Below are 21,790 nucleotides of genomic sequence, written 5' to 3' on the forward strand. Positions count from 1 at the left end.
CTGATTTTGGTGACAAATTCTATAATATCAAACAAGATCTTTGCAAAAGAAAGTTCTCTAGATACAAAGGAAGCCACCCAGAATTTGGTATAAGAGAAAGAAAGAAAGAAAGAAAGAAAGAAAGAAAGAAAGAAAGAAAGAAAGAAAGAAAGAAAGAAAGAAAGGAGGGAGGGAGGGAGGGAGGGAGGGAGGGAGGGAGGGAGGGAGGGAAGGAAGGAAGGAAGGAAGGAAGGAAGGAAGGAAGGAAGGAAGGAAGGAAGGAAGGAAGGAAGGAAGGAAGGAGACTGAATTTAACAATCTGGTGTCTACTTCATGAACATAGCAAACTCATTGATGATTGAGTAACTTGTGTACAGAATGTCTGAGGTAAACAAAAGCTACTATAAGTATTTCAATCCTACATATGAGATCACTTAGCTCTAGAAGTGTGTTGCTGTAATTCAACTCCCAGATGTTTGCTACTAACCCAGCTATAAACCGGGCCAAGGGTGATTTGACCAACATGGTCAGGGCACCAATGTAATCTGGACAAGGCTGTCCTGGCTGTAGCTACCATTTGAATTTCTGCTTTATCTAGAAGTATTCTTAGACTGTGGACCTGATCTTTGAAGGGTAATATAATCCCATTCAAAACAGGTTTAAATCTTATTCCTGGATCTGCCTGTGTCCTAACCAGGATCCTTTTCAATCTCAGGATCTGTACCAGTGTTGTGTGGACTTCAACCTCCAAAATTCCCAAGCCAGCCATTGAGAATTGAAGTCCACACATATTAGAGTTGCCAAGGTTGAGAAAAACTCATCTAAAGCTTCACCCAGCCAATTATTGCTGCATGGCATTGATATTTCTTTAAAAAGAAAAAAGAAAAAGGAAAATTTGGCTTAATTAAAAAGCATCAGAAAGTCTGCTTTAATTGTTTTGGGTTACTATGCATCTCGTTTATCATCATTCTAGGAAGTTTTCAAAAACACCGGTTGAATTTCCTGTGTTTTCAATAACAACAACAACAACAAAAAGGTAAAGTCTTCAGTAAAATTTATGGGGGGGGGAGAGGAGAAAGAGAAATGCATAAGTGTGCTGCATTTTAAATTTAAGGTATAATCCGTTTTCCTAGGCAACTTTTCAGTGGTATTTCTGCAGCAGGATCCTTTATGTAGTTAAATTTATTCATATGTACACAGAACCGTTTCCAGACAAATTACACTATTTGCAGGATAAACAACAATGATCCCTTCAGAGCTAACCTGCTTTGCAACTCGAGGATTAATTTGAACCGGCATCTCTTCGGATGATCCCTATGCCAAGTCTGAATATCTTTAAATTGTATATCTTTAAAGCCAGTCTGGGATTTTGCGTTTGCAAGAAAAAGGAAGGATTTTATAAAGAAAGAAATATAAAGCACTCTTCATTACATTGCTTAGATCAACATAAGCAGAAATATCCTCCAGGCAATGTCCTGATATGCTACTATGTCAGGGGAAGGATATTAAGGTAATTCATCTTAAAAACAAATAGGAGCCCAACTCCTTCAAGACAAATGTTTATTTAGTGCAATAGGATGTTCCCCACAGTGACCAGCTACTGTATCTCATTCTTGGAAAGCCTGCAGGCAAGGAAAGAGAGAAACCTTCTCCTGGTGCTTCCCAACAACTGGTACTCAGTGGCAAATCTTTCAATAGAGAAGGCATTTAGGGCAGAGGTGGGGAACCATGGGCCTTTGACGACTTGTGGACCTCAACTCCCAGAATTCTAAAAGTTGACCCACACTCTGTCAAGGACCTAGAAGTACTCATTTCAAAAGATCTAAGCCCCAGAACTCACTGTAACATCATTGCAAAAAAGGCATTAAGAGTTGTCAATCTTATTTTACGAAGTTTTCTCTCTGGTAATGCTAAACTTCAAGCTAGGACATACAAAACTTTTGCCAGACCTTGTTGTGACCCGTATGCAGCCTGTGCAGCTAGTAGCTGATTCAGACAGCGAGAAGGCTGGTGTGGTGCTGCGCCAGCAGCCTGTGCAGCTGGCACTCGAGTCGGACAATGAGGAGGCTGGAGAAGATGTGGTGCTAGAGGCGGGGATTGAGCCAGGGCCTTCAGAACCTCCAGAAGCTCCCTTAAGTGAAGAGGACAAAGAGGAGGAGCCTCTTCTCGTTGCATGGGCGTGCAGAACTGCCAAAAGGCAGGAGTGGCTCCTCAGGAGGAGGTCTCCTCGAGAGTAAGTCTTGGGGCTAATTGGCCACTCCTTTAGCCTATTTAAGGAGGAACGCCGACTGAAGTAATTTGCAGGGAACAACTTCGTTCACATACCTTCCTGTCTTGTCTTGCTTATCTTATCAGCTTCCTGCAAATTGCTTCTGGGCATTGTGCCAACCACAGTAAGCTTTCAGTTATTATTCTTTGAATTCTTGGCGGCTGTTAATGCAGTTAATTAACAGCCGTTGTTGTAAAAGACTGATTTATTTAGTAAACCAAGATTTGAACGGACTTTGTGTGTGCTGCGTTCTTTGGGGTCCGTAGCTGGGGCAGAACAGACCTATACTTGAATACTGCTCACCTGCCTGGAACCCTTACTGTATTTCAAACAGGGTGGATAAAAATCAATGATTTTTTTTAAAAAAATAAAAAAATCAGATTTTTTTTATTTAAATCAGATTTTTTTGATTTTTATCGAATTTATTTTAATAAAAAACTTTGGGGGTAAAAATCTATCATAAGATAGTTTTCTATTTAAGATACATAAATAATTTAGTTTATTCAGCATGAAATGGAGCTTAGTTATGTATATTCTGCAACACTGGGACTATTGGTGAGTCAACAGTGGGTCAAAGGACTAGCAGAGATGACAGTTGCCCTTTAAAAATTATGATTTAAATTGAGTTGATTTAAATCAAGCCTTTTTACTAGTGATTTAAATCATGATTTAAATTGTGATTTAAATCAACTCGATTTAAATCAAATCCACCCTGATTTCAAACATCAATACATTAGAGAGGGTACAGAGATATTTTACTAGAAGAATATTCAAATCCTCTGCTTGAAATAAAATTCCCTATACCACCAGGCTTGAAATTTTAGGCCTCGATAGCCTCGAACTACGCCGTCTACGTTCCGACCTAAGCTTAGTTCATAGGATTATTTACCAAAACATCCTACTTGTAAATGAGTACTTTAATTTCAACCGCAATAACACAAGGGCTATCAATAGATTCAAACTCAATGTAATTTGCTCTAATCTTGATTGTAGGAATATGACTTCTGCAATAGAGTAGTAAATGTCTGGAATACTCTACCCAATCCTGCTGTTAGTCTCTCTAATCCCCTTACCTTTTATCTTAAACTGTCTACTGTGGACCTTTCATGTTTTTTAAGAGGTCCCTAAGGGGGCTTGCATAAGCGCACCAGTATGCCTACTGTCCCTATCCTATTGTTCCCATTTATATGTACTCATTTTATGTGTTTATTGCTATGTTTTGCCTATTTATATCCTTTTATTTGTGCCAATTTTTTTCAGGTGTCCATGTCTAGGTCTATACTGTTACTTGTTTCCTTGTACTTGTTGACAAATAAATGAATGAATGAATGAATGAATGAATGAATGAATGAATGAATGAAAGTAAAAGTAAAAGTAAAAGTAAAAGTAAAAGTAAAAGTAAATTAAATTAAATCAAATCAAATCAAATCAAATCAAATCAAATCAAATCAAATCAAATCAAATTAAATTAAATTAAATTAAATTAAATTAAATTAAATTAATTCCTGAGCCAGCTGGCTCAGGAATTCTGGGAGCTGAAGTCCACAAATCGTAAAAGGGCCATGGTTCCCTACCCCTCATTTAGGAGATGTGACAATTCTGACATCAAGTCTTCCTCTATATGAGGACTGTACGTATTTCCCATGAAGAAAAGCCCCTGGGAAACATTACATTAAAATCGGACAAACCCAAATAAATGAATATCCTCTATTTTCTAGGGTGAAAAAAATAAACGTGGGAACTATGAGGGGAATGAATTCCTGATGTTCACTGACTGAAGCTGATTCCTGGGAAATTGGGTTTCACCCCCATCCGCTTTGGTAAATACAGGTAGTCCTCAATTTACAACCATTCCTTTAGTGACCGTTCGAAGTTACAACAGTGCTGACAAAAAAGTGGCAGGACCATTTTTCACACTTTACAACTACTGCAGCATTCCTGTGGTCACATGATCGAAATTTGGACACTTGGCAACTGGCATGTACTTATGATGGTTGCAGTGTCCCGGGGTCATGTGATCCCCTTTCATGACCTTTGGACAAGCAAGGTCAATGGGGGACCCAGATTCAGTTAACAACGGTGTTACTAACTTAAGAACTCTTACTGATTCACTAATCAACTATGGCAAGAAAAGTCGTAAGATGGGTCAAAAGTTACTTAACAACTGTCTTGCCTAACAACAAAAATTTGTGGCTCAATTGTAGTCATAAGTTGAGGACTACCTGTACTGTAAAATTAATTTGATGCAAGTAGAAATCTGAGGCGGCCTTAAAAGGACTGTACTGTTAATACTGTGTTGTCTAGTATTGTAAGAACTGGTAGAATAGGAGGGATTCTCCTAAAAGCTACTATCATCTCTACAGTTTTTTTTATTGTAAGCATTTTTTATTGAGTTATAGAGTATTATAAAATACAAAAGTAAATAGAAGAGCAGGGAGGGGGGAGGGGAAATGGGGAAGAGAAGTGAGGAAAGAGAGGGAAAAAGAAAAAAGAAAAAGAAGCACTGACTTCTAACTCGCTCTGTTACAGTAAAATAAAGCATTAACATCAAATCACAACTTTTTGTTTTCCATAATAGTATGAACAAATCCAATTCTGCAAAGATCTATCAGTCTAATCTGTAAAACTGAAAGTCAGAGTTTTATTCTTTTCCACATTGAGCACGAAGTTCAGAAGGGGTTTCCATGTGGAAACAAAAATACATGTTCTTTTCTTTAATCAAAGTAGTCAGTTTTGCCATTTCAGCCAACTCCATCAACTTCTGCAACTATTCGTCCATGGTAGGAGTCAAAGTGTCCTTCCATTTTTGTGCATAATATGGTCTTGCTGCTGTCAACATATATAATGTATAACAAAGTTCCAATTTTTTTCTCTATCATCTCTACAGTTTTGAGTGTGTTCAGTTCAAAATGGTTCCGGCCGCACACACAGGGCCAGTTGTTCAACTTCCCATCTGTATGCAGATTTGTCAATGTCTCAAATGAAACTAATCATTATCATCATCATTTCTAAGTTGAATCTGCCTGGCCCACATGTACAAGATGGGAAATGGAGCTTAAGATCCTGTCGCCACAATCCTCTGTAATGATTCCTCACTGTGGAAAACTTTGCTCTTCCAGATACGTCAGGCATCCTGTTTATTTACTTTCTCTAGTTATGAAAATGATTTTATTTCGGTAGGCCTTTGGCAATTGACTTCCAGTATCATTGTTATGATTGTATGGGATTTGGGTTGCCGTTTTCCTGTCAGCTGTCAACTGCTCGAAGTCTTTGAAGCTGGGTGGGATGTACATTCATGTTCACAGAGATTAATACCACAGAAAAGAAATGATTTATTTGCTGGAATTCACTATGTAAGCAATTTCCATTTTCAACCACTCCAAAAAAAAAAAAAAAAAAAAAAAAAAAAAAAAAAAACCTAAACTACCAGAGGAAAAACATTTTAAGGAGATAAGTAGGAATGGAAAAATACAAACGGGCTTTTTGGAAGCATAGATCGGTTTGCAGTAACTGGATGAGGAAGGATATGTTTAATGTGTCTGATGGCAAAAGTTAAGCATTTTAAAAGGATCCAAAATGGATTACGAACGTGAACATTCCTCCTTAGATACCATAAAGTCATCTCTGTTGGCTGGAGAAGATAGGTTTGTACTCAAAATATTTGGACTGGTTGGGAAAGATTGCTGTAAACATTAATGAATTAGAAAATTACATAAATGAGGAGGCAGGGAAAAAAAGCAGAGTTTAGGAATTTAACCTCATGCGTGTATACTCAAGGGTAAACTGGAGTAGGCTGATCTGAAGCATTTTCCTTGCTATGGTCCCAAAAGAGGAGGGAAAAGTTCTTGGTAAGAGGGCTTACCAAAAGTGGAGGTGGCCATCCATCATAGCTCTTACTGGCTTGAAAGATCTCCCAGAGATCCTGGCAGTATATCTCAGAATGAATTACACAGAACTGGGACCTCAGCCCAAGTGATTTCAGCTTGAAACTGCTATCTTATTTTTTTTCCTTACAAACCAAATTACAATTAGATAGCAGAGAAGACTTAAGGCTTGGAATAACTTTGTCACTTTCAAATGTACACTAATCGGCCTACATTAAAATGAAATTTCGTTGCATACAGCTCTCAAAGGGTCACCACCTCCCATATACACCACATAAACATGACAACATAAATACCATATAGTAACCCTGAATGTGAAGAAGATATAATTGCATCTACTGTGATGATGCAGTTGTGGTCGTAAGTCGGTAGTCCTCGACTTACGACCACAATTGAGCCCAACATTTCTGTTGCTAAGTGAGAAACTTGTTAAGTGAATTTTGCCCCATTTTATGACCTTCCTTGCCACAGTTGTTAAGTTAGTCATATGGTTGTTAAGTGAATCTGGCTTCCCCACTGACTTTGCTTGCCAGAAGGTCACAAAAACGGATCACGTGACCCCGGGACACTGCAACGGTCATAAATATGAGTCAGTTGCCAAGTGTCTGAATTTGGTCACATGACCATGGGGATGCTGCAATGGTCATAAGTGTGAAAAGTGGTCATAAGTCCCCCTTTTTTTTCAGGGGTATTGTAACTCCGAACAGTCACTAAATGAACTGTTGTAAGTTGAGAACTACCTGTACTGAGAAATATATTTAAAATAATAACAGGGAATGCAGATGCAATAGTTATGCTGGTCTGTCCATAATAAAGATTAATATGTTAACTGAAAGTACAGAACTGCCTTTTTAACTATGTTTTACATGCAGGACAGTGATGGGTTTCAACCGGTGTAACAATCAGTTCGCTTTGCGCATGTGCGCCAAACTTGCCTCCACGCAAGCGCATTGCATTTCAGAACAGCTGAGGCATGGCAATCCGTTCTGCCGTGCCTATCAGCTGGGCTAAAAATGAACGAACATAGGTAGGTATAGCTCAGGGGTGGGTAGGAGGGCCCAGCTGACGTTCGGAGCGAACCGGTTCGCTCTCAACTCACCATCGCCACTACTGGCTCGCCCAAACTGGAGCGAACCGGTAGAAGCCTACCACTGAAGCAGGACCTAATGAAGACATTAATAATAATTCAGCATGATTCACCATGATATGCTATTTTTGTTATTCATGTAGAGAGACAACAAATTCCGGACTTGTCCCTTAAAACGCAAAAACTACAAACAGGAAGGAAAAGATACGATGACTTTGGAGAACTTTTGAGAACAGGCACATCATACCATTGTTCGAAAGTAAGCGTTGTTGGTGACATTCCCTATTATTTTTAAAGTTCATTCTCTTTAATGCTGGATAAGAATTCTGATAAACATAAACATTTATGACGCCATTCGGCTTCCTGTCTCCTAGACTGGGAGCAAGGACTGCAAAGGGATGCACCAAAAAATTAAAAAATATAAATCCCGAAGGGAGGATATAAAACACATTCCAAAGGCCTCTTGGGAAAGTGTATAACCGTGTTGGCAGCTATGGAAAAAAATAGCGGTAGACTAAATAAGAATTGGAAGAATCTATCAATTCTACTAAACTTCTGACGCTGACTATGGAAATGCGTAAAGTGATGGGATCATACAGTAATTTTTTACTTTCAATACTGTGTTTCCCCGAAAATAAGACCAGGTCTTATATTAATTTTTGCTCCAAAAGACGCATTAAGGCTTATTTTCTGGTTAGGTCTTATTTTGGGGGAAATATGGTACTAAATGCATCCAACTGGCTGACGATCTTAACTGGGGCTTGTTTTGGGGGTTCTGAAAAATCATGCTAGGACTTATTTTCCGGTTGGGTCTTATTTTCGGGGAAACAGGGTAGTATCAATCTAAATCACATTAAAATACACAGACCTCGTACTGTCACATCTATTTTATAAAGATCACGTTCATGCCAGAAATGTACAAGCTTTTGCAACAGTCCTATATAATAAGAAACATAGAATTGTTGAGTTGGAAAGGAGTATTTAGGTCACTGAGTCCAATACCCAGCTCAGGGCAGGAATCCAAATTAAATCATCCTTGACAGATGGCTGTCTGGCCTCCCACATTCAGGGAAGGGGAGACCAACATTTTTCTAGGTTACAGCATTTAAATTGTTGTCTCCTGTGGAGGGTAAAATCTTCTTACTATGAAGAAGGCTTGAAATAGTCAGGTGGGAATTTTTGATTCTCATCTTACAAAAACTCTTTCTAGAAGTGAATTTCTAGGGACTCGGAAAGGAAAGAATGCTAGTATTTAAATTCTGGGGTGAAAATATATATACAGGGCAGCATTCCAGGGTGCCGTTAGCCAAAGAACATCTTGTATGCACCGCTTCCTAATTCTCTGCAATAAATCTACTTATCTAACCTTCTTGCTGCCAGTTTACATATATGGAATACCTGGTGGTACAACTTTTTATTGGTTTTTAAGGCTTAGACCTGTGATGGCTAACCTTTTTGCCATCGCGTGCCAGGAATGGGGGGTGGGGGAGGTTCATGTGTGTGTGTGCCCACACCCATAATTCTATGCGCCCCGGCCCGCGTATGCAACCCCCCTCCCCCCCAGCTCCTGGCATGCGATGGCCCGGTAGGCCCATTTTTCTTTCTCACCTGGCTCCAGATTCTCTCTATGCATCTGGGGAGGGCAAAAACAGCCTTCCCCACCCCCTCGGAGGCCCAAAATGGCCTGTTTCCCAACTTCCGGTTAGACAGGAAGTGACTTTTTTGCTGTCCCCAGCCTCCAGAGATTCCCCACCCTCCCCACCCTCCAGAGGCAGGAAACAGCCTGTTTCCCTACTTCTGGTGGGCCCAGAAGGCCCAAAAATCAGCTGGCCGGCACACGCATGCGCGCTGAAGCTAAGCCGGCGTGCCAGGCGACATGGCTCTGCATGCCACCTGTGGCACGTATGCCATAGGTTCGCCATCATGGCCTTAGACTCTCTTAGTATGATTTTCACTCGTCTGTTAAAAAAGCAATGTTGCAAAGTTGTAACTGGATAGCTTTATTCTTCTTCCTCAATTCTACCTGTGAATTAAGGGCATACAGGTAGTCCTCAACCTACAACCATTCATTTAGTGACCATTTGAAGTTACAACAGCACTGAAAAGGGTGACTTATTGCAGGATTTCACACTTACAACTGTTATAGCATCCCCAGTGGTCACGTGATCAAAATCCAGTTGGTTGGCAAATGGCTCGTATTGATGACAGTTGCAGAGTTCCAAGGTCATGTGATCACTATTTGCAACCTTCCTAGCTGGCTTCCGACAAGCAAAGTCAATGTGAGAAGCTAGATTCACTTAACAACTATGGGATTACTTAACATCTGCAATGTTTCACTTAACAACTATGGTAAAAAAAGTCATTGAGTAAGTTGGGGGTGCAACTCACTTAACAACCATCTTGCTTAGCAATGAAAATTTTGGGCTCAATTGTGGCTGTAAGTTGAGGACTTCCAATACTCCTACTTTCTTTGATTAAATAAAAGATGAAGTTGTTAAAAACAACAAAATAGTCAGGTGGGGCAAAACTGACTACAAAACTGCTGTCAAAAAGCCTGGGTGTTTTTGAAGATTAGTTGCTGATTAGGAGAAGCCTCTTTGTCCTTCCTTTCATTCCCTCTCCATCTTAATTCTTTCTATATATTTCTGCCATTTCAGAGATAAAGATTGCATGGTTACAGATAGTTCTCAATTTATAACTGTTCATTTAGTGATGAGTTACAACTACACTGAAAAAAGTGATTTAGGAATACTGTATTTTTCACACGTATGACCGTTGCAGCATCACGTGATTTACATTTGAATGCTTGACAACTGGCTCATACTTACGACGGTTGCAGTGTCCCTTGGTCATGTGATCAGCTTTTGCAACCTTCTGACAAGCAAAGTCAGAAAACTTGGTTGTTCGCTTGCAGGCATTTTATGAAACAACCAGACAGAACACCAAAAACTCCACAGTTCAACAGAGTCACACATATTCTTTCTATTGGAATTTATTTCCTTCCTTCCTTCCTTCCTTCCTTCCTTCCTTCCTTCCTTCCTTCCTTCCTTCCTTCCTTCCTTCCTTCCTTCCTTCCTTCCTTCCTTCCTTCCTTCCTTCCTTCCTTCCTTCCTTCCTTCCACCAGGAAAGGTGAGCCAAATGAAGCACTTTAAGGTGCTGTAATGAGAACTGGCCTGGAAGCTATATTGCCCTACCTTTGTAGATGTAAATTTCAAAAGTGACAAAGTTAAGTGTGTAGTTTGCATTCATGGGAGACAAAACCACCACGCTATCTTTTGCAAATCCACTTTGGAGCCACTTAATTGTCATTGAAAGAAATCCTGTCAGCCTGGGAATGATTTGCTAGCTCCCAAATTAAAAGTGAGAACTCGAGGCTAAGATTTCTGGAGAATTTTTTTTATTAACAGGTCATAAGATGAAAAGTCAACAAAGAAATGAAATATGGTGCAAACCACAGCAACAACAACAGGGATCACCAAACTTGGCAACTTTAAGACTTGGGGACTTCAACTCCCAGAATTCCTCAGCCAACTTAGCTTTGCTGGCTGAGGATTCTAGGAGTTGAAGTCCCCAAGTCTTAAAGTTGCCAAGTTTGGAGACCCCTGAACAATAACAACAACAACAACCTAAATATTTTTGAATACCACAGCAGTGTAACAGGAGTTCCCCCTGTGATTCAGATATACAAACAAGCTGAAAAGAACAGTGTGGGAACTGGAAAAATTCACAATCCTGAGGATTTCTTCATTTTCCCCAGGCTGAGGGTGTGATGACAAACATGGCCAAGCTGTGTTTCTTTTTCCCCTTCTCCTTATGTGAGGAAAAGCAAAAATTAGCAGCCAGCCTGAAGAGTTTCGCCTGAGGCAACTTGGGTTTCAAGTCAACCTAGTTTCTTCAAAAATACAAGAGATTATAAAAAAGGATCTACTGAAGCAGCAGTTGCTTGGAGATTAACACTCTCCTTTCCCTTTTCCCTCAAATATACGGAGCACTAGTGGCCACTAGTAAAACAAAACAAAATTAAAAGACCTATTTTTTTTTTATTTTCTCAAGTTGTTAAAGCAGGGGATGGAAGACTATTGAAGCAAGGCTACTCAACATATTATCCTGTTCAAGAACAACAAAGCCTCCTGAATTTGAGCGGCAGAAATCTGATGCAGCCATTTTTGAATCCGAGTCTGAAAACTCAATTTTCTGTAAGAAGAAATAAGCAATAAAAATATCAGTTTCCTGCCCTTTAATGATAATCCAAATTCAACCAACTTCTGGAGTCAGCCACCTCACTTTGCCCAGGAAGCCCAAATCTTGGCTTCTTTTGAGGGGTCTAGGACATCGGTCTGCAACCTTAAACACTCAAAGAGCCATTTGGACCCGTTTCCCACAGAAAAGAAAACACTGGGAGCCACAAAACCCTTCCCGTGCCTGACTATTTCTTGAGCGGCCACCAAACTAGCATATGTAGTTGAATTAAACCTTGTTTTCTTCTGAAACTTTTCTTTTCTTGGATTTATCCATGGTTGGCCTACCGGGGATTGAAAAGCTCAATAAATCGCATGCCAGCGGATGTCACACATTGGAGGTTGTGATGCATATTTTGAGCGACAGGGAGCCGCAGCAGAGGGGTGAAAGAGCCACATGCGGCTCCAGAGCCGCAGGTTGCTGATCTCTGGTCTAGGACAACTCGCTGCAACCAACTTGGCATGGCCAACTCTCTATGGCCAACTCTCCATGGCCTACTTGCTGCGACCAGCTCGCTGCGGCCAATTCACCATGGGACAATTCACTGTGAGGCAATTCAACAGGGATTAGTTCTTTTTATTATTCAACAAAGCATTATAAAAGCTGGTACTGGATTTGCAGAAGATAGTTTGTCTCTCATTAATGCAAAATTACATGCTTAACTTGGGACAACTCGCCATGGCCCACTCACCACAACCAACATGTCATGGCCAACTCGCCATGGCCAATTCACTGCGGCCAACTCACCGTGGAACAATTCGCTACGGAATTCATTCCTTTCATTTTTGTTGACCACATTTTCACCAAAATTATTTTACCCCTTATACGAGTTGTCTGCAAGGAATATAAATCCTTCCATTCCCCACTATCCGGTCAGAGCTGAAGAAGCTTCTTGGATAAGAAGCGAAATGTCTTCAAGAGAATAAACAATGGGACAACCATGACCTGGATGACTGAGAATCTCTACAGACTATAATAATAAATACATAATACTAAACAGACAAAATTCTGTCAAGCCTCTGCAGACTATATCGCCAGGCAAATACATGGTAGAAAAACTGTCGTGTGGGAAATTTTGTACAATCGCTGCAAAACAACGTGGTGTTTCTGGATCTTCCTCCTCAATCGAGCAAAATGGTGAGAAAGAGATAAGGAGGAAGACTCTACAGACAGTGGGAGTAGGAAAGTTGGAACCGGGCCCTATAGAGGCTTAGATGTTTGTGTTTCTGGTTATATCATCTTACTTTTCCTTCTTTTGTGTCTGTGGGTGTATGCTAGCATGAAGAAGCACACTCTCCAGGATGAAGGCTGAACTACATAGAGTGTGCATCCTTAAGGGACTGTTCTGGTTGACATGTCAGCTTTATTTCTCCAAGTCATTCAACATCAAGGTTGCCTCGAAAATATATGTACCTGGGAGGAACACCCTCTCTCTCTCTCTTCCTCTCTCTGTGTGTGTGTGTGTGTGAGTGTATATCTCCTGCCCACCTACTATCTTTAAAGCATGCAAAGATGAGGAGATAAATAGGTACCACTTTGCTGGGAAGGTGACAGCATTCTGTGCCCTTTGGCATGTAGCCATGTTGGCCACATGACCATGGAAGCATCCTGGCACAACGCTGGATCTGTTGACTAAGAAATGGAGATAAGCACCATACCTAGAGTTGGAAACAACTGGGCAGTGTATAGTGCCGTGATGGCGAATCTATGGCACAGGTGCCACAGATGGCACACGGAGCCATATCTGTGGGCACGCGAGCATTGCCCTACCTCAGTCCAGCAGACATGTGCGCTCTGGCCAGCTGATTTTCAGGCTTTCTGGGCCCACCGGAAGTCGGGAAACGGGCTGTTTCCGGGCCTCTGGAGGGTGGGGTGGGGAAGGCCGTTTTCACCCTTCCCAGGCTCCTAGAAAGCCTCTGGAGCCAAAATGGGCCTACCGGGCTCACCGTGCCATCAAGTGCCAAAAGCGGGGGGAAAGCGGGGGGGTCACACACGCATGTGTGGGGGGATGGGGCGCATTGAATTATGGGTGTGGGCACACACGCGTGCAATCCCCCCCACTCTGCCCGCTTTTGGCATGCGACGGCAAAAAGTTAGCCATCATTGGTATAGTGTATGTATGTATTTTTGTATGTGTGTGTCTATGTCTGTGTGTCTTGTAAGGCATTATTTGAAGAAGGCATCTCTTACAGTGATCTTTTACAGCATCTCTTACAGTGTCCTAACTTTCCATATCATCATTCAGTTAAAAATCTGACTGATAGTCAGACCCATGTCTCATGCATGAACTCACTCAGCTCATGCATCTTTCTTGCAAATAAACACTATCTCAAAAACATTTTCCCATCAACCACAAGTAGACACTTAAAGCTACAGGAATAACTGGCAGACAGTGAGTAAATGAGTTCAGTACATTAGTCTAGTTTCATTTTTAGTGAATAAATGGTGTCTCACCAAACAAAATCAGTTCATCAAGCCTATATATATGGATAGTCTCTTTTCATCCTGAGGAAATTTAGACGAAGATGGTATAATACCCTCTCAACAAAGGCAAAGTACAGAGGTCTGTCCTAACCAGGGAGCTAAGTTCCTCTCTCTTGTTTCACAGCTGAAAAAAGAAGAAGGAAAAAGAGGGGGGGAGGAGAAGGGAGAAGAAGGGATAAGGAAAAGAAGGGGAAAAGAAGGGAGAAGGGAGAAGGAAAAGAAGGAAAAAGTGGGAAGGAAAAGAAGGAAGAAGGGGAGAAGAAGGGAGAAAGGAGAAGGGGGAGAGGAGAAGGAAGAAAGGGGGAGGAGTAGGAAGAAGAAGAGAGAAGGGAAAGAAGGGGGAAAGGAAAAGAAAGAAGAATCGGGGAAGAGAAGGGAGGAGAAGGAAGAAGAAGGGAGAAGGGAAAGAAGAGGGAAGAGAAAAGAAGGAACAAGGGAAAAGAAGGGAGAAGGAAAAGAAGGAAGAAAGAAAAGAAGTGGGAAGGAAAAGAAGGAAGAAGGGAAGAAGAAGGGCGAAAGGAGAAGTGGGGGAGAGAAGAAGGAAGAAGGGGAGGATGTCTGCTCCCAGAGTATCTGAATAATTGCCAATTATTCTTTATTGCCAACCAGTTATGAAAGGTATGGCTACGTCCTGTCAACAAATTCCCATGATTTTTTTTTTTTAAATTAGCGTTCCAGTTGCTTTTATATTGATTCAGGCAGCCCACAGTCCTCAACGGGGCCTACTGCAGACCGTGCTCCTACAGTTCTCTCTTCAGTAACTCCAGACCACTGTTTGCAACCTACTGTGTTGTCTAGATATCTTCATGCAGCAAAAATGATATATTCCCTCAAAACAGTGTAAACGTCCATCCTAAAACTTTTTAAACTTTTAAGTTCTTCTAAAAGGCAACAGTCACGCTATCATTCAACCAGCGGGTCCCTAGGCCAAAGCATGTAAGGGGAAATTAAATACGACTTCTAAAATACAATTTGCTTTAAGGGGCTAAAGTAATGTAAGGGAGCAATTTAGCATCTACCAATGCATGAAGACAGTAAGATTACTGGGGGTTTTTTTGCTTCTCTGCTGGGGGAATGAAATGAAGGGCTATTTATAAAGAACTCCTCGCTTTGGCTATAATCAAATATAATAACAAGATAGAACAAAAACAATCTTTTTCTGGAAACCACCTTTGTAATACTCCTTTTTAATAACCCTCCTAATGGCCAAATTAGAAGGACCCCAACTAAAGTCATTCATCCCACATAAAACAAACATTGCCTTTTCTTCTTAGCTTTGTTTTACTAGCTATGATGATGCTTGAGGGGGTTAAGGGTTTTTTTTTGTTTTTTTTTTCAAGAGTTAGATGCTGAAACTGGCAGCTGCTTTTTATTTACCGTAGGCAAATCTAAGATGAATCTAAACTGGGGAAGGGGGCTTTCATCAGCTGTTGATGGAGCATTGGCTGGAAAAAAAGGACAGCATCTCACCCAGCAACTACCTATACGAAATTACAGGTAGTCCTCAACGTACGGCCACAATTGAGCCTGAAATTTCTGCTGCTAAGCGAGACAGTGGTTAAGTGAATTTTGCCCCATTTTACAACTTTGCTTGCCATAGTTGTTAAGTGGATTACCGCAGTAGTTACTGTGTCATTAATGGTAACCATGTTACTGTTAGTGACACGGTTGTTAAGTGAGTCTGGCTTCCCCATTGATTTTGCTTGTCAGAAGGTCGCAAAAGGGGATCACTTGACCCCGGGACACTGCAACTGTCACAAACATGAATCAGTTGCCAAGCGTCTGAATTTTGATCACGTGACCATTGGTCGTAAGTATGAAAAACGGTTGTAAGTCATTTCCCCCCCCCATGCTGCTGTAACTTCAAATGGTCAATAAATGAACTGTTTTAAGTTGAGGACTATCTGTATTTAGAGTTTCGGTCCCTGGGGAAAGATGCTACATGCTCTTGATGTGTCCATGCCATACAATCAAATCTGCAAAGCAGGTAACCAACTGTTCAGTCTAAGCAGTGATGGGTTTCAAAAATTTTTATTACCGGTTCTGTGGGTGTGGCTTGGTGGGCGTGGCTTGGTGGGTGTGGCAGGGGAAGGATACTGTAAAATCTCCATTCCCTCCCCACTCCAGGAGAAGGTTACTGCAAAATCTCCATTCCCACCCCAATCCAGGGGAAGGTTACTGTAAAATCCCCATTTCCTCCCAATCAGCTGGGAATTGGGAGGCAGAGAATAGATGGGGGCGGGAGCCAGTCAGAATTTTTACTACCGGTTCTCCGAACTACTCAAAATTTCTGCTACCGCTTCTCCAGAACTGGTCAGAACCTGCTGAAACCCACCTCTGAGTCTAAGGATGTTGTAAGGAGAAAGGATTAAAAAAAAAAAAAAGAAGGGAAATCAACCATGTTCAGAGATGTATCACAACCATGATATAATTTTATTTAATGCACTGTCTGGGAATTTCTCATTAAATCCCTTCCCAGGTGCAAGTCACCAAGTTTACAAAGCGATCCATTTGTGCTTCAGGTCTGACAAAAGCTTTTTTTTGATATTTTTGGGCTTCAGGCAGGAAAAGACAAACCACCTTCTAGGTTGGGCTTAATACCTGAAGGGACCAGTGGCTCAGCCTGTCTACCGCAGCTACCAGTAGCTTTAAAAGACTTAAAAGAGGTTACTTAAAATTACTTAAAAGAGTAATTCCAATGAATGACTCCCTCTGAATTGGCAACACCCTTTTTACGTCAAATACATGCAAGCCAAATTACATTGCGGTGTTAAGTTACTTCATTCATTTTTCTGTGTGAGATCCTGAAGACTGGAGAATTTGTAAGGTTTCCTGGCAGTCCTTGGGGTTTTCCTGTAATCTTGGCAAACAATATTTCAAAAGCCACACTTGACCTTTGGAAGGTGAAACTGGTCCAGGCAGTTGATAAAATTGCCTTTGAATGACCTCTCTCATTAAGAAAAACCAAATTTGGGAACTGGAGGGGAAGCAACGAGCGGGACAAAGATTCATGTGGATGGAAAACTTGGGAACAGTCTGAATAAACAGCCTCCAGCTCATCTCAAGGCACACTCTGTGGTTGGGCACAACTATATTATTCTTTTCCACGGCATTCATATTTGCAGAAAATCATTCAAGGGGTGGTCTAATTTACTGCATATGGCCACGCCCACTCCAAAATAAATAAAACATAACTTAATAGGTTGTTGTGATCTATACGAATAACACTTCCCTTGTTTCCATGCCGACCTAAACGGTCAACGGATCCAGTTGAAGTCATAGATATTTTTCGTTTTACAGATGTGAATTAGTCCCCAATTCTTCCCCTTCCCTGGCTTCCATAAGTTGCCAAGAGCAAACTGTGTAAATGGGGTTAAAAGTGAATATTTGCTTGCAACAAAGGATGCTTCCATCATTCTCAAAAGAGGAAAGGATTTTGTCCTTGTAAACCATCCCTGTAGCTCACCATATTTCTCATTTCTTAGAAGTCTCCAATATTACATTTTTGGGGGAAAGGTTTGGAAATTAAAAGGGTATCTTGGCTCAAATTATTTCCGGGTAGTATAAACTATTTGGCATGTATTTAAACCATCTAACAAAGTCAAGGCAGTCATAGGCTGCATTAATAGACGGATAGAATCAAGAACACGTGAAGTATTAATACCACTTTATAATGCCTTGGTAAGGCCACACTTGGGATGTTGTGGTTTTGGTTGCCACAATATAAAAAAGATGTCGAGACTCTAGAAAGAGTGCTGATGAATCGAAGTTGGAAACAACTGGACAGTGATGAATAGGGAACTGGAGGCTAAAACATATGAAGAACGGTTGCAGGAATTGGGTATGTCTAGTCTAGTGAAAATAAGGGCTAGGGTTGACATGATAACTGGTCCCAATACTTGAGGAGCTGCCACAAGGAAGATGGGATCAATCTGTTCTCCAAAGCATCTGAGGGCAGGGCAAGAAGCAATGGATGGAAACTAATCAAGGAGAGAAGCAACCTAGAACTAAGGAGAGATTTCCTGGCAGTGAGACCAATTAAACAGTGGGACGACTTGCCTCCAGAAGTTGTGGGTCCTCCAACACTGGAGGTTTTTAAGAAGAGATTGGACAACGATTTGCCTGAAAATGGTATAGGGCCGTGATGGCGAACCTATGGCAGGTGGCACGTGGAGCCGTATCTGTGGGCACGCGAGCATTGTCCTAGCTCAGCTCCAGTGCACATGTGCGCACCAGCCAGCTGATTTTCGGGCCTTGCTGTCCCACCGGAAGGGCCTCCTGGGGGGGGGGGAAGGCTGTTTTTGCCCTCCCCAGGCTCCAAGAAAGCCTCACCGGTAACCTTTTTGCCGTCGCATGCCAAAAGCAGGGGGAGCACGGTGGGGTCGTGTGTGCATGCACAGGGGAGGGGGCGCTGGGGGGGGCATTGAATTATGGGTCTGGGCACATGTGTGTGCGCCTCCCTGCGCTACCCCATTTTTGGCATGCAACAGCAAAAAGGTTCGCCATCACTGGTATAGGGTCTCCTGCTTGAGTTGGGTGATTGGACTAGAAGACCTCCAAGGTCCCTTCTAACTCTGTTATTCTGTTCTGTTAAATCTGATTTCAGTAAGGCTCACGGCACAGTAACTGTTTTTCCTTCTAAAAACTTACTTAGGAATCCTTCTGTGAAATATGTCAGTGGATTTAAACTCTGCAGTGCCATGACTCCCTGAAAATGATAAATAAATACATTTGGGTGGAACTCTTCCCCTCCCTGCCAAATAAAACTAATGATTCATTGCGATTTAGAGTTAAGAAAGAAATGCGTGTAATTGTTTTTAACAACTGCGTTTTAATCTAGGCATCCAATGCAATGCTACAACTTTGCATCTTTATAAAATAAAACCTTTTCATCAGAAATAGGCAATAAAACAATCCATTCTCAAACCATCTTTTTAATGGGATGGATAAACTTGCCCAGTTTTTGCTAAGTCAGCAACACGCAAGATTTATTTTGGATCAATGCTTGTGTGTGTGTGTTTTTTAATATATATATATTAATATATATATATATATATCTCGGCAACTGTAGTAACTCATGATTTTGTAGCCAGCTCATCCAGGCTCAGCAGAAGTGACCAGGGGCAGCAATCCTGTTTTGAATGTCAAAGCCCACCTCTACCCCACCCCCAAATTTGAGAAGAGAAAAGCAAGGCTGAGATGAATTATTTCCAGAAGCATCGAAGCAGATTCTGAACCAAATTCTTGCCTTTAAAATATACTTTTATAAAAGACAGCACATGTGATTTTAGTCTTGATGGGAGCTAGACAGGAAGAGCAGCCAGTGAGGTTAAATTCTATTTTAGCATTTTCACCAACCAGGTCTTTCTTCTTTCATTTCCCTTTTTCTAGCAAGACATTAAATCCACAGGTACCAAGAAAAATGAAACCAATCTAAAAAATATATATAATCTGAATGTAATTTGTTCCCTACAAGCAAACAGAGTAACACAACAAGATTATTTATTAAAATGTTATGTTTAAGTTGGAAAACTTGACCGAGGAGACAACATACATAAGTTTTACAGTTTTTACATATTTTTTTAAAAACACGGCACGGATTATCAGATGTGTATTAAACATGTATTGGAATGCTCCTTATAAACAGATATTTTTTTCAATACTGTATTCCTTTTACTGGGATGTAGGTTTAATCATGCAAAAACGTTATTTTTAAGCGTATTAGAATTAATAAAGATGCTACTGCATTATGTTAAGATTTAAAATAATTTCTTTGGAGGAAAAAGAAAAAGCATCCGCTTCACTAAGCCATGTACCGTACATAAAATCATAATTTTGGAAGGGGCCATGCAAACCAACCCCTTGCTCAATGTCTACATTGACTAAAACATATTTAATTACTTTGGATTTAACAACTATAGCAAAACAATATATTAATTAAAGCTGCAAAATATCCAAAAGCTAAGAGAATGAAGATATGTGCTATATTTAATTTTTAATAGATTTTATTCAATTTCTGCCTTTTTTTTTGGTGAAGAACTCTAATTATTATGGGGGTTTTTTTCTCTTGTGCCTTTGAATCAATGTTATTACTGGCAAATGCCTGGACAGGTCCTTGCAGTTTTCTTGAAGATTTTTGGAAGTGATTTGCCATTGCCACCTTCCTAGGGCTGAGAGTAAGTGACTGGCCCAAAGGTGGGACTAAAACTCACAGCCTCCCAGTTCCTAGCCTGGTGCCCAGTGGTGGGATCCTACCAGCTTAACAACTGGTTCGGTGATCGCTGCTATGCGCAAGTACGCAATTGAATTAAAAATCACCTTCCACATAAGTGCTAGGGAATTAAAACAGCTGAGGCGCACACGGCAATCTGCTCCGCCGCGCTAATCAGCTGTGAAGATATAGGTAAGTAAAGCGCAGGCGGGCCTAGTTGATCGTCGGAGCGAACTGGTTCGTTCCCAGCTGATCTTCGGAGCTACCGGTTCGCCTGAACCAGTCCAAACCGGTAGAATCCCACCCCTGCTGGTGCCGTAATCACAACACAAATTGTGTTCTTCCTTCTCTTGACAATTCCATTGCAATGGGAACCATTTGCAAACGCTCAAGATGGAAAAACTAAAGTGTTTGCTAGAAAATCACCATGGTTCTCATTTTGCCATTTGCAAGGTTTCTTTCCTTCTTTCTTTCTTTCTTTTAATATCTTTAGTGAGTTTCAGACATGATGTCACCAGCCCAAACTTCCTATATTTTGGTGACGGTTGTTGCTAGGCTGTCACACTCTTTGAACAGACTTGTGCAAACCGAGGGGATGCGATTTTGACTTCTTCCTTAAAAGATTATATTTCGATACTCACATAATCTGGAAGTGGAGAATCGGCAGCAGACAGGGAACTTCTCAAAGACTGTGTGGCCTGTTCCAAAACTTTGTTGTGCTTTTTTGACAACAATGAGAACAAGCTGGAGGGGAAGGGAAGGAAAAACAATTATGTTGTATTCATAGGAATCAATCATTCTGGTTTTTTATGAAACAGGGGTGCCAATTTAGTACAAGCCAATGTTTCTCAAGCGTGGCAACTTGAAGATGTGCGCACTGGGGAATTCTGGGAGTTGAAGTCCACACATCTTTAAACTGGCAGGCTTGAGAAACATTGCTATAGGCCAGTGATGGCTAACTTTTTTGTCGTTGCGTGCCAAAGGCGGAGGGAGCACGGGGGGTTCATGCACGCACATGCCCACACCCATAATTCAATGCCCCCCGCGCCCCACCCACCCCCGTGCATGCGTGTGCAACCCCCCCCACGTTCCCCCTGCTTTTGGTACACAATGGCATGGTGGGCCCGGTAGGCCCGTTTTTCGCTCTCCCCAGGCTCCAGAGGTTTTCTAGGATTCTGGGGAGGGCAAAAACACCCTTCTCCATCCCCCCAAAGGCCTTCCAGATGCTGGAAATGGCCCATTTCCCAACTTCCGGTGGGCCCGGAAGGCCCAAAAATCAGCTGGTCAGGGTGCGCATGCACGCTGGAGCTGAGCTAGGACAACGCTCACGTGCTCACAGATATGGCTCCGTGTGCCACCTGTGGCACGCGTGCCATAGGTTCGCCATCCTGGCTATAGGCTCTGCCTTGCAGAGGTAACAAAAAAAAAATAGTTTATAAAGTGTTTTTCTCTATATATAGAAGTCGCAAGATTGTTTTTGAGTTCATGCTTTATGGATTGTAGAGTCTCTTTTGTGCAGTCCATATATCACAAGATACAGACAGAGGCATTTTTTTAAAAAAACAACAGAATGATATTCACAAACCACAAACGCAATTCCCACATCTTTCTCTGTGAAATAACCATAGCATTTGAA

At 41.3% G+C, this 21,790-nt stretch overlaps 1 protein-coding gene across 6 annotated transcripts in view; it reads right to left on the reverse strand.

Moving 5' to 3' along the window:
- DYM (dymeclin) overlaps positions 1 to 21,790 on the reverse strand; it is a 279,747-nt gene that overhangs the window by 70,842 nt on the left and 187,115 nt on the right. For all 6 annotated transcript variants that reach the window (XM_087885550.1, XM_034401768.3, XM_034401769.3 and 3 more), the window contains one exon: positions 20,796 to 20,898. In XM_087885550.1, coding sequence (XP_087741676.1) covers positions 20,796 to 20,898 — 103 coding nt within the window. The remainder of the gene's footprint in view (positions 1 to 20,795; positions 20,899 to 21,790) is intronic.

This window comes from Pantherophis guttatus, chromosome 2 (genome assembly GCF_059756535.1).
Source record: "Pantherophis guttatus breed Tessera chromosome 2, ASM5975653v1, whole genome shotgun sequence".
NCBI classification, from domain to species: Eukaryota; Metazoa; Chordata; class Lepidosauria; order Squamata; family Colubridae; genus Pantherophis; species Pantherophis guttatus.